General features: G+C 42.7%; 1 protein-coding gene across 1 annotated transcript in view; it reads right to left on the reverse strand.

Moving 5' to 3' along the window:
- LOC119030385 (rho guanine nucleotide exchange factor 17-like) overlaps positions 1–13916 on the reverse strand; it is a 70554-nt gene that overhangs the window by 17711 nt on the left and 38927 nt on the right. Inside the window, exon 3 of the mRNA XM_037117924.1 lies at positions 2212–2289. Coding sequence (XP_036973819.1) covers positions 2212–2289 — 78 coding nt within the window. The remainder of the gene's footprint in view (positions 1–2211; positions 2290–13916) is intronic.

Here is a 13916-nt window from a genome sequence, read left to right on the forward strand (position 1 = left end):
CACACACACACAGACATACACACGCACACGCACGCACGCAAGCACGCACGCACACACACACACACACACACACACACTGCAATCCATTAAAGCTGAGCGAAATTTCGAGATTCAATTAACAGTCTAAAATGGACTCAGACAGATGTGACTTCGAAGGCTGCAAGAGATGTAAAGTCCAGTCATCTGTGCGACTTTGTGACACATTTGATGACTAATCCAATTTGCTGGTTTAAAACATTTGTGCTGAAGGGAGCTGGGACAGAGAGGGGACCAGAGGTATTCTTTTTTTTTTTTTTAAAGAAGCAGTATTTCAGCTTGTACTCCCCTCAACAAATGTTTCTTAGAAATACAGTTTGTTACATAAGAGCTCATTGACTTCATTGACATCCTCTCACAGGGAAGCGTCAGAGTGTAGTGGAGTCCTTCTGCTTTTTCATCAGCTGGAGCACACCGAGTTTGATGAAGAGAGGACTGTTCTTAATGAGTTTTTAATGATTACTGTTTTCAATCTCTGCCTAGAAGTCTCGTCTCTCATATAACTGTGACCGTAAAGATGGGACTAGAACTGATAAATGATAAGAAACTGAGGTAATTTGCAAAAAAAGAGATGATGAGTGATGATGCATGATTTTGGTGAACCCAACACCCTAATAGCAAATTAGTCATCTATCTAATCACCAGTCTGAGCTCTAGAAAAAAGCGCTTTTGACATTTTTTGGGGTTGTAAAGCTTCAGTTCAGGTGTCGATGTCATAGCGAGCCTTACTGGGGAACATCACCATGGTAACTTGTGCTGCACACGTGTGATTCCGTGTGATTGAAGTATGTCAGCCCTCATGACTCACATACTGTACCGACTAATGTCACTGGGGTCCCTTGAACGTGTCTTTGAGACAGGTCAAGGACACTGCTAAATATAAACGCTTTCTATCTGATGCTAACCTGAGTTTCATTCCCAGACTGTCTACACATCGTTCATCTAATTATTACTTACTTACCTAACTTTGACCAAATTTTATGAGTGCTGATTTGATTCTATGAGTGCAGATCCAAACAAAATCAAGATCAAGCAGATGACTAATATTTATTTGATACTGAATTAAGCACTGACTGAATTAAAGGGGGTCTGTTGGGCCTTGGCAGAGGTATGCACTCTACTAGCTTTATCTTATTTTGGTTAGTTTTGTTAGCACACAATAGTTCTCCTGGCAGTTAGGGTTAGGGTTATCATACACAGTCATTAGCGCAGCTTGTGTTAATTCTTCCCTTCAGAGCAGGTATCTGGTGCTACCCTCAGCTGACTAAAGAAACTCAATCTGTCTACTTGCAGAAACTTTCCAGAGTCCTAAAAAAAGAGTCGGATTTCAACTTCGGGCCATGCTGCTGAGGAGCTGCTGTCTCAGCTGAACCTCATCTGACACCCTCCTTCACTGCAGTCACTGTGGTAACACTTACTTTCTCTGTGTCGCCATGGGAACACAGCCTAGGATTACTCACTTTGTGGCCACACACACACACACACACACACACACACACACAGAAAAGTCAGTGTGTGTGTGTGTGCAAACTTATGCAAGCATGCACATTGTTCGCCCACACACAACACATGACGACAGGCTACAAAACCAGGTGATCACAGGTGAGGAAGGTGAGGAGTGTGTGTGAATGTGACAGCCTCGGATGCGGCTAAAATTTGGGGTAAAGGTTAGTAAGCAGCTCGAGCTGACACAGGTGTAGGATATAGGTGAGGTAGTGTGTGTGTGTGTGTGTGTGTGTGTGTGTGTGTGTGTGTGTGTGTGTGTGTGTGTGTGCGTGTGTGTGTGTGTGTGTGTGTGGGGAGGGGCAGATAATGCAGAGGACAGTGAGACGTGATGGTGTCAGCAGATTAACCTGACAGGATGAATGACAATAAGTGGATTACATAACTCCTTTGTTACCTACATTCGTTATTCATGTCCTCAGCAATCTGGGAATCCACAATGGTGTGTGTGTGTGTGTGTTTCTGTGCATGTGTGGGTGATGACACCACACTTTATAAGACTGTGTGGGTGTGTATGTGTGTGTGTGTGTGTGTGCGTGTGTGTGTGTGTGTGTGTGTGTGTGTGTGTGAGAACGCCACTCACTTATCAGACTAGAGATGTAAGAATATCTGCAGTGAACTGTATGAGTGTGTGTAGTTGTGTTTTTCTGTGTGTGCGTGTGTGTGTGTTACCTGAATAAGAGAGCGCAGTGACTCTACATATGACTGCTCCGTGTCCAGGAGGGTCATCATCACATGTTTCCTCATGTCCTGTGAAGATGGAGGAAACAAGAAGAAGATCAGTCGTCACAGCTTTTAGATTTATTTTTCTCACACACACTCACATATGTTTTACTGTGAGTACTTAAACACAGACACACAAGTCTGGCATGCACGTTGGATTTTGTGCTTTTGTCTGTTCTGCCAAGCATTTCCCACTGACGTCCGATGCTCTGAAATGTGATTAAAATATGTTCATGACTCTTAATATAGGCCCACAGAGTGGAATGAAGTCAACTGGATTGAATTAACCTCGTTATAGTATACTATGTCCTTAAGAAAACCTCAAAAGGCCTTAAAGCTTCAGTGAAGTTCAGTCTAGTTTAAAATGTTTAGTAAGGAACAAAAAGCCAAATGTCAAGCTTCAGTTTCAGACACACAGTTGAGGTCTCACTTGATTTAATTATTCAGTTGCGATTTAATGTTCACTTTTCCAAATGCACAACACTGAGGTGTCCTGGTAGCACAAGGGGATTAGAATCATATCATACAGCTGCAACATATTCCATTCCCATCATGAGCCTCTGTGTACTTCCTCTCTACGTGTCCTGTCTGCACCTTCATCGTAGAAGACGATCCCTTTAACACAAAAATTAAAAATAATAAATTATAATAATATTAATAATATTAATAACAAACATATTTTCAACAACATATTTTCAAGTGCGACTCTATCAGGCTGCTTGACAGAAAAATGGACAATAACTCACAAGGTAGCTGGAATAGTTGGAAACAATACAAATCCCTGTTTATGCTGCTAACGATTATTAATTACGTCTCATAATGTGAGTGCAGTGGGCAGAGTGAGTCTGCAGTAAGTACGTCAATTACAGCAGTGTTCTTCAGTCCTGTTCCTCGTGGCCCCTCCCTGTCCTGCATGTTTAGATATTTAATTGCTCCAACACAACTGATTCAAATGAATGGATCATTATGACTTGATGACGAGCTGATCACTGTGTCAGGGCAGGGAAACATCAGAAACATGCAGATGGAGGCCACCAGGAACTGAATTACAGTAACTTGTACACTTTTCATCTGAACAACACAATGCAATAAAAAACAGATGTTTTGCTTTTGGCCCGTGGCACACCGTTTAGTTTTGGCTCTCCAGGGGAGAAACCCTCGACGTAGATGCATCGAAGGGCAGATTCAAACTAACAATCGCAGAGACACAAAGAAAGTGCACTCGTATGTTATTGGAACCAGGTTTTCGTTCCAAGTTCATAGTTTAAAACCCCCAAATAGTCCCCCGTTTCTGACGTTTGGCTTCCTTACAACACAGGGACGTCGACGCTGCTGCTCTGAGAGCTGCAAGCATATGACTCAAAACTGCAGCTGCTGCTGGAATCAAATATTGTGACAACATCGTCGTTTCAAGTTGTTGATGTTGATACAAGATTCCCGGCAGTCAGATAATGAGACGGTGGAGCATGAGCAATCAGAGAAACATTACTAACACCTAACTTTATATGGCAATTTTTTTTTCCACTGCCGACGCGTACTTAGGTTAAAAATAGCTTTTGAAAAACACTCAGCAGTCGCCTCTTGCCTTCCTGACATTTTAAACCTCCCTTTTCTAACCAACAACACACTCACTCACAGGGACTGGATTAGAGGTCACCGAGGCCAGGAAGTCCACAGAAGCAAAGCGTGACTCAGCGATTCACTCCTAACAATGACTCATGTTTTATGGATGCAGGTGAATGGGCCTCTCCTTCGACACAAACCCCAAACACGCTGGGGCCGAGAAGGACGTGGACCGAGTGAGAGCGAGAGAGACGAATAAAAAAGGAGGACGCGACAAAACGAGGAGAAAGACGGAAACCCAACGCGAAAAAACAATTATTTCCATCAGTTCTGCAATGGATTAAGACACATTCAGCCCACGATATATTTTGATATGTTTTAATTACACAGAAGTAGCTTAAATAGTCCAATTGTCCAATTGTCCGATTATCTGGTTATAAGAAAGAGAGAGAGAGAGAGGTGGGAAAACAGAAAAGGGAGTATAATGATCGTGGAACAAGTCAGACGTATTATCTCAGTGGTCTCCAGGGAGACTCCCAAAATACTCCGGTACCCAGGACTTATAAATATCAGCCGGAGGCCACAAGTGAGACCCTATGGTGTATATACTCTACAACCACAATGTCTCTCTCCCTCTCTCTCTTTGTCTTTCACACACACAGGCCACAAAAATATACAGAGGAGGATTTTGTTCCCCTTCTCTTCCCTTGCTCCCCTCCGCCAGCGCCACCGAGCCCTATAAATAACCGTAACAATGACTTCCCAGAAAGGCTGTGTTTAGTGTTTGGCATTTGAGGGGTCCCAGGGGTGGCTGTGGGGTACCACCACAGGGTGAGATGCGGCGTGAGTGCCACCGAGTGAGTGCGAGTGGAAAACGTCTTAAAATGGGTCAAAGTGTGCAGAGAGGCATCGTTGTTGGGGTTTTTTTTTTTTCTGCTTTAATGTGCCACCAGTGACAAATCTCTTCAGTCAACACCGTTTGCTCCTTCACACAGCGAGGGATTCAGTCCAAGTCTACTCTGCCCCGACACACACACACAATGGTGAGGAGTAAATACTGGAACACGCATTGCTGAAGAGGGAAACACACGAACACCGCAGAAATCATCTGTTTATATTCTCCAATTATCCTCCGAATGGGGACACTGGTCTTTTTCACAATACATGGTGGGTCACGGTGAGAAGCAGCTCTTATAAGTGTACAACAGTTCCACAAAGCCTGTTTAATTATTATAAAAATATCCCAATAATCACTTTTCTGCATTATGTTCTACAAATATATACAAATAATATAAATATATAAATAATAACAATATACTACCACTACTACTACTACTACTAATAATAATGATAACAATGTTTGTCATTTGTGTTTGAGAGTGTCTTAAAATTCTCAGTCACAATGTTTGTCACTGCATTTGCTGTCTGACAAATTGTCTCAGCTCTACAATCAATCAACAAATCACCCATTATTATCAACAGATGTGTCAGTTTGTTGAAAAAGGTGTTAAGATGCTGTCAGGAGTAAATGGAGAGCAGCTGCAGACAATTACAGGGCTGAATGTAGTTGGAACTGCAGCAGTGACTACAAGTCTGCTTCTCAGTGAGAGTTAGCCGAGTTATTCCTTGTTCTCTCTGCACAATTCATGTAATGTAAAGTATATGTAGCACAGCAAGCGGGCAGCAGCAACAACTGCAGTGACAGATGCTGCTTCGATGACGCACAACACACTGTACACCACACAAACAACATGGCTGCTTCTGCATGAATGTCTCATACAAATTAAACCTCATTTAGGATGATCAAATTAACGAGCGCAGATCTGATCTCTTACCTAACCGGACTCATAATTGTAATGTCAACCTGACACAGACAAACAAACAGGCATCTGTAAAACAGCTGCAGGTAGGTAAATCAACACACACACGGCACGGCGACGATTGTGATCCTCAGACGGCTGCCCGGTCAATAATGACGCCGAGCGTCTGACCCAAGAACAAGAGCGATGACGTCAGACGATGATACAAAACAAGAGGGGGACTTCCCTGCAGACAGGAATGTCTCTCTGTTCTGTGCTGCTCGTCTTTATTAGATTACACACACATCTGAACATGGTGAAGATAATTCTCAGAATGCTACTTTCATTTTTGCTAGCAGGGGTTACCATAGTAACCCCAGCCGAAAGGCTTGAATGATCACAGCGAAGGTTCAGTCTCCCACAGCAAAGCTGGAGTCAGGACGCTCTCAGTCCTCAGGCCTGGAAGTTCAACTGGATCCATACAAAACAACACTGTGACCGAGTGTTAGAGTGACACAGCACGACCCACTGCTCATTCATTGTTCTCTAGTCTAGTGACTTATTTTCAGTTCCGGGGTTCAAAGATTTTCACTTTCTTAAAAGATAACTGAATACCATCTGTCACATCTCGAGTCTTATTTCTGTAAGAGCAAGAAAATAGGTGTCCAGCGATCAGACGGGTTATCATGTGAGCAAGCTGTTGGCTGTCAAACCCTCTGAACGGAGAAAAAAAAAAATCACCAAAATTACACAATATGTCACAACCACAAACAGTGAAAATAGAAATTCTAATCAGATTTTCACATATCTGAATCATGTCAAACTAATCATGTGGCAAGGAATGCTCTCCGTTCCTATCTCAGCTTACAAGAGTGATATTTCATCAGAATCACTTTGTTTTACGTTTAAAATTTGATCAGCTGCTGGGTTTATACTGCAGTGAAAAACAAGCCCACAATTACAGCTGCTTGGGGTTCAGAGGGATAACAAATCTAAAACGTTTCTCTAAACCATTTTATTTGGAGGCAACATCTCAGGTGCGTAAGTGAGCGCACCTGAACTGTTGGTACTCATCCCTCATCACAGTGGTAAACTCTGTGTGCAAACAACTTTGTCAAGTACTGCAGGTCAAAGTTAAAGCAGGAAGTCGGTCTGTACACTGTGACGATATCTGCAGGGGAAAGTTTGGGTAACAATTTTTACTGTTTACCTCTGAGTCTCATAAATAAGCTTGACTAACCTCTTGTGAACAGCTTGCTTTAGTTACGACTCCCTGTTGCCAGCTCACATCAGTTATTTCGGTAAATACTTTGCTGTGACTGATCAAAAATGACGGACAAAGCTGGACAAAATAATAAAATAAGAGCCAGCTAGTGTCCCAATAACGCAGTCAAGTAGGCACACGATGCTGCTGCAGGATCCCGGGAACGTCTGCTTCAGTTCCTCTGAGCAGCGTTCAATCATCATCCACATTGGTGGAGGTCAAGCAGCAGCAGCGGCAGCAGAAGAAGAAGGAGGAGGAGGACCAGGTTTATCCACACTATTCCTGTCACTGTCATCATGCCATAGTTCTGTCCCCGGGAACAAAAACAAAAAACAACTACTTGACTACTGACAAACCCTGACAGGAACACGCTGTTGTTGCCTTCAAGTGCAACATGTTCAGCAGGTCTGAATACAGCAGGGTGACGACTGCAGTCAGTGCTGCACCTGGTCCGGTCCAGATACACAACTGTCAACAGCCTTTGGTTACATTTCCTTTGTAACCACTTACAAACTTATTACAAAGATCAAATGCAACTTTACACCGGTAACTCTTCAGCGTATGTTCCTTGTAATGAACATTACTTATATAACATGTAATAAGCCCTTATGAGATGTTTATTAACATTAATAAGTTTTGATGTTATTTTATAATAATCTTGATGCTTAAAAAGAATAAAAAATATTACGAGTTTCCTCAAACTGTTTATAAAAGAATTGAGAACATTTTTTTAGTTTAATTAACTGAAGTTTTTATCTTTATGTTTTTTTTTTTAAATTGTATTTATCAGCAGTTGAGAACATCCTTTTAAAAGCTACGGAATCTAAAGCAGTACAGTTAATAAAGCTAATACATACATCATTATACACTAAATGAATGTTAATAAGCATTTTATACAAAATGCATAAATGCCTCATTACCTAATAACTAACATGTATTACAAGTACCCAATAACTAATTGCTGAACAAATGGTTTATAAAGCATTTCACTGATTTAAACTGTGAAATGACTATCAACTCAAGTTAAATTTGCTATAAATGTGCCATTTATTTATGAGTGTTATCATTTAGTGTTAGTATTTCACAGGATACACATTTGTTACAGTCCGTTTCTTATTTTTGTTTAAGTGTTACCGATGAGAAGTAGAAAACACGTATAATTTATAAGTTTTGATGATTACATCACTGTTTTCTGTGCAGCTCCTGCTTATATACATTTGGTTAACGTACAATGTAACACATAATAAACAATGTTGTTTAAATATCCTTGCAACTGAGCATGACTAACTATTATTTTAGGCCCGTTTATAAACATCCTTCTTAAACCCCCGGAGTGACCTATTTTTCTGAGCGGCAGATCTTGATACAGCAGCTATGAATAATTTGTAATGGGATAACTTTGATCCAGATGTCAGGAATGATGCGGTCTGAGGAGCAAGAATGTGTTTGCGTAATTGAATCAGCCCAAAACAGCCGAGCTAAGATCATTTTTAGAAAGACAGGTCTGTACATCCCGGCCTGTTCATCTGGGTACCACCCACACAAGCATGCCATAATGTGTAGAGCGTCTGCTCAGGGTTCATTCAGGGGTACAGCCGGTGTGACAGCAGAGGCAAGATGGTTCGCAGGAATCAGCTCGTCGCTTATTAACACCAGAGGGGATCTGAACAGCGTGTTCTCATGTGTCCCTCCGGTGTGTTGATAATGGCGTGGTCACAGGGGGTCCATAAAGTAACTGATTCCTCACATCCACAGCCAAACATTACAGCCAGACAGTAAAGACGGCGTACGCCAGAGTCGGTTAATGTCTGCTTGACTCGACGATATTTTAGTTTCACGATGTTTATCACACTATATGCTGTGCGTGTCTTTGATAGCAGTGCTGTTGTGTGTTACAGCTCCACAGTCGAGAGCAGACAAGGCAAGAAATCAGTGTTATATATCATTTGGTTTCTACAGAGTTTCTTGTTGCTGCTTATTCTTTATTTGTATGAAACCAATTCCTGTGATTTTTCTTCTGGACAGTTTGACAAGGCCACTCTTTGGCGACCGAGCATGGCGGCACGAGAAACACCGAAGGCCATTCAAGCTGTTCAAATAGTCGAATTTCATGTATTCATTATTGGACAGAAAATAACCAAAGCTTTTCATGCAGCGCCTCTTTTGTAAAGTCGATTGAGTAAAGTGGTGTTTTGCAGACGAAGGACTGAAGTTTGCAATTGTTCTGTTCTAAGTGCAGCAGCTGCTTTCAATTTTGAGCTATCAAATATTTTTGTAAGGCCACTTTCTTTCTCTCTGTGACCTCAGCCGCCATCAAAACGGCGGGGGCAAGGCTGTAAAGACTGCAGCCGTTTGGCTTACAGCCTCGTACGGCATACAGGTGCTCAGAAACAAGTATAAAATGCTGCATAAAATGTTAAGGTGCTGTTTATTTTCGCTCGTCTGTCTCTTATTATCCGTCTCATATTACAGATAGCTGCATGACTAGTATGTACTTACAGATCGCCTTGTACTTTTTTGTGCAGACTTCCAGATACACAAACTATACCAATATTGGCAGCCTGTTTAAAAAGGTCAAAAAAGGAATTGTGTCTCTTTTGAAATACTTTCTTGCAGAGAGTTAGAGAGCAGTAGCAGAGAGTAGATGAGAATACTGATGCCCCTCATGTCTAGGTGCACAAAGACTGGAAACAGCAGGAAACATCTAGCCTGGCGCTGTCCAAACATCACAAACCCAGACTAAAAGTGAAAGATGCTCAAAGGCCAACATTTACTCTACATATACTATCAGAAATGACAAAGAAAAGCAGCAAATCCTCACATTTATGTTGTTGGAAATAGCAAATGTTTGATATTATTGTTTGAAAAATGACTGAAACGATTAATTGACCGTCAAATGAGCTTGGTAATTAATTGTCTTCCAGTTGACTTATCAACTAATCAACTAATGGTTGAGGATCTAAATCGAAATCCAAAAATGGATTCAGTAAACCGCCCTGACTTGTAGCAATCGTATCAAAAATGTGGAATTGTTCCTTTAAATTACTCAAAGAAAGTTTTTGTTTATTTCTCAAATAATATAAAACAACAGGCAGAACAAGACAGTAACCCTTCTACCAGGACGGTCGATTAAGGGGAAGCAAACATCATGACGTGATTTTTAACGCGACTTCTTGCTATAAATACCTTGTGCACCTCAACATCGGCACAACATTTAGGACATACTACTGACTTCTGCTCCTCCAGGACCGTGCTGTTTCAGATCCGAGCTGAAGTTATTTCATGAAAAGCACCAGCGTCAGAACCGCAGCTCTTTTCCTCTCATCCCATCGCTGTCGTCACGCCTCTCCACCCCTGCCGCCTTCACCACCCCCCACCTCACAGACGACTGCATCCCCTGGCAACAGGCCTGGCGAAAGCAGCAACAGGCAGCCTCTTCGAGCCACCACTTATCTGCTTCTTCCTCTATTCATGCACACAGAACTGTACAACGCATTGATATTCACGTCATGTTTTGAGGTGGCAATCCTCAAACAGGAAGGCGTGTCATCCTGTCGGCAGGCTTATGTAATCCTCATCGTAAGCAACACCACGTGTGTGTCAGAGTGTCTGTGGACTCCCTAACTGTCATTTGCAGGCCGCAGTCAGCTCTGACCTACTCTCTTCTGATCGATAGCTATTCTCTCTCCAGACATATGCACGCTCGCTATTGATCCATCTCCCGACTCCTCCTTCATCATAATCATCTCTTCATTCCTTTTCCCTCCAGCGTGTTATCATATTCATCCCTTTCAGCAGCTCCTCGTGGGGCTCACATAACATTCACACTATCAGTTCATAGAATAATCAATATTAAAAGGGGCAGTTCGCCCCAAAATGGAAGATACATATTTCCGATCTCATCCTTAGTGCCTTTGTTTATCCATACAGATTTTCACCATGTGAAATCTACAGTCTCTGCAACATTGTGAAACCTGATGACATGCACATTTGAAAAATTTCTTTCCATAAATCATGACCTGGTCACTCAAGTTAAGCCACAGACCTTGATGTGATCAGATTCATTTGGGAACTATTTTCTCTCTACTGAACGACACCCACCAACCATATCACCGCGCTGAAGTAAGCACCTACTCAGGGACAAGAGGGTAGCTAACTCACTTAACTAACATTAACGCCATTCTGTCTCGAGTTCGAGCCTCTCATCTGTGAGCAGACGCATTTCCTCTTGTCCGGTGATACATGAAACTGCTCGCAACAATGTCTGTGGATGACATGATTCATGATTTCTAGAACCCCCTAACCCTAGTTCAATTATGTTTTAGAGAAGGCAGACGGACGATGTCTGCAGAACTCTGAAACTCACACTGAAACAAACTAGAAGGATAATCATAAATATAGTTTTGTAGTTTGTAATCGGTCAGATAGTTATTATGCAGATAACCAATAAATAATTTAACACAACATTATGTAAAAATTGGCCTTTTGTGTGATTTGGCGCCCCCACAGTTTCTGAGTGCGACACCGCTGTCATAATTACAGATCTCAGGTCTGTAACAGTTTGTCGGACGTAATGTAGGTGCTAACTACAAACAAAACTCATTACGTCATAACGATGTTATGTGTTGAAGTATGTTGAAGTAAACATGTATGTAAGGCTGAGATCTGACCCGCTCACTGAAGTTACATGCAGAAACAAGTGATGGGGGCTGAGACAGAGACATCATTCACCCTGTTACAAAGCACTGCGCCACCAACATGATTTAGAGGCTGTGAGTTCGAGAGAAATAAGTCACATACTGTCGCTTTAAGTGATTTTCCATCATCATTTCTGGGTGTTCTCATGTGATATATTTGCATGTTTACAAACAATTTTACGATATGGCAGAAAAATGTCCTGGTTATCTCTGTTTTTGAGACACCTGACAATTTCTTGCTCGCTAAAAAATAATCTAGAAATGTATCAGTTATGGAAACAGTCAACGGTTGAGGTCCTACAATTATTTGAACAGTACTATGACGCCAAAGAAAGTCTTTTGCTCTTGCTGCAGTGGAGGCTTAGCTTTAACTCCAACATTGCCACAGGTACATGTGTTGTGTATATGTTTTCCTACAAAAGAAAAAAACAACCATCTCTCTCCTGACCCGTGCTGAAGAGAAAACTCAGCCCTGCTCTTACATACATTTCCCTCCTACGTACAAACACGCTCTACCGCTTGGCGTGGATTAACAGACTGGGTGTTAAGATTAGCAGAACTCTGGCGGCTGCATTATGTCTACCGTATGTGTGAGTTTGTGGCCCCACACAGGTCTGGATGTAAACCAAGGCGTGTTTGTTGATTATGCTCCCCCACTCGAACGGACACGACTCGAACATGAGGCGAGGAAAACGCTAAAGACACCGCCAAGATGGGTGCAGGTTTTATGAGTGAGACTCCAGAGAGTATTTGTGACAGTGTTGGGAGCTAATCGTGTGATTCACTCCGCTCTAATTCTATTATAGAGAGACAGAGAGAGGAGGATCTGCGGGAAGAGATACGGTGGACATGTTCAAAACAAGGAGTAGGCTGTAGTGATGACAGAAAAGCACAAGTAGGATGATTCAAAGAGAAGCAGGATCCTCAGGAGTGGGAGAAGGAGAGTGAGAGAGGAAAAGAGGAGGCTGGATGGAGTGAAATCTGAATTGACTTGGACAGGCAGGTGATAATGTCCTAGATATGCAGCGAAGGTGCAAGACGGCAGCCACACACACACCCACACACACACACACACACACACAAACATAAACAGAGGAGAAAACACTCTTCTACCTCTCCGTTGGGGCTTCCGGAACAAAGTCCATTGCCATTCAGATTCCCACCAGAGTTTCCGTTCCTGTTGTTGCTCCTAAACTGGTCCACAGCATCTCTGTCCACCACTTCTTCTCCCCCTTCTCTCTCTCCTCCACCTCCTTCATCTCCTGTGTTCTCCCCGTTCTCGTTCATTTCCTCCAGAGCGATGCTGAACTGGGCTAGGGTTCGAACCATCTGAAGCATACGGAACGGTCCGTGCGCCTGAACGCACACTCACTTTGGCACATAGACGCCAGAAAACACCTGAAGAGGGTTTTTTTTTTTTTTTTTTTGCGTCTGTTTGTTTACTCACACAAACTCCTTCTTCATGTCCACAGAATGACAGAGGGTTAAATAAAAAAAAAAAAACCACACCTGAGGGTTGGAGTGTTTCGCTGCCTTTCCTTTCTCTTATTCACAACATGAAATGAACATGTTCCTTCCAGGTGTTTCTCTCCTCCTCTGGCAACAAGCGCTTTAAGATTATTCACTCCTTCAGAGAACGATTCTTCCCCTCTCCTGTAAATTCAGTCTTCAGTGAGTGCGTGTGTGTGTGTAAGAGAGTGTGTCTGCTCTGTAGGCTTCGGCTGTGCAGCTTGTCACCGCGCGTGTGTCATGCAGCACACACACCGTATATCTGAGAGCCAGAGGAGCACAGTCCAGCATGTATGCACGGGTGTCTGATCTGTTTCTGCTGCATGGATGATGTAAGCAAGACCGGAGCGCATGTCGCGGTGTGTGTGGACAGCGAGGGAGATGAGGAAAAGTGTGTGTGTGTGTGTGTGTGTGTGTCTGTGTGGGTTTGGGTGCGGGTGGGTGTGTTGTGAGTGTGTCATAGCCCTCCCCCTTTGGGTGTGTATAATGAGAGACAGCAGGCAGGGCAGACGCTCGCAGCGCTCAGCTCAGCCAGACTCGACCAATCAGCTGTAGAAATAATCGATTGAGGGGTGATGGGGGGGAGGAGGACAGAGCTGTCCATCCGTCCATCCATTCGTCTCCCATCATGACCTTTCTGTTGTGATAACATCTGTTAATGTCACACACACAGTTGAGAAATATAGATTTAAATGAAACCATCCTATCTGCTTCTTCTATTTCTATGCAGGTACACCGAGTGGCAGCAGCCCACAGATAACCATGACAACAGGGAACAAGGGTGTAATTTTAAAGGACTATACCTGTGTTTAGCACGTTCGA

This window comes from Acanthopagrus latus, chromosome 2, assembly GCF_904848185.1.
Source record: "Acanthopagrus latus isolate v.2019 chromosome 2, fAcaLat1.1, whole genome shotgun sequence".
In the NCBI taxonomy this organism is placed as follows: Eukaryota; Metazoa; Chordata; class Actinopteri; order Spariformes; family Sparidae; genus Acanthopagrus; species Acanthopagrus latus.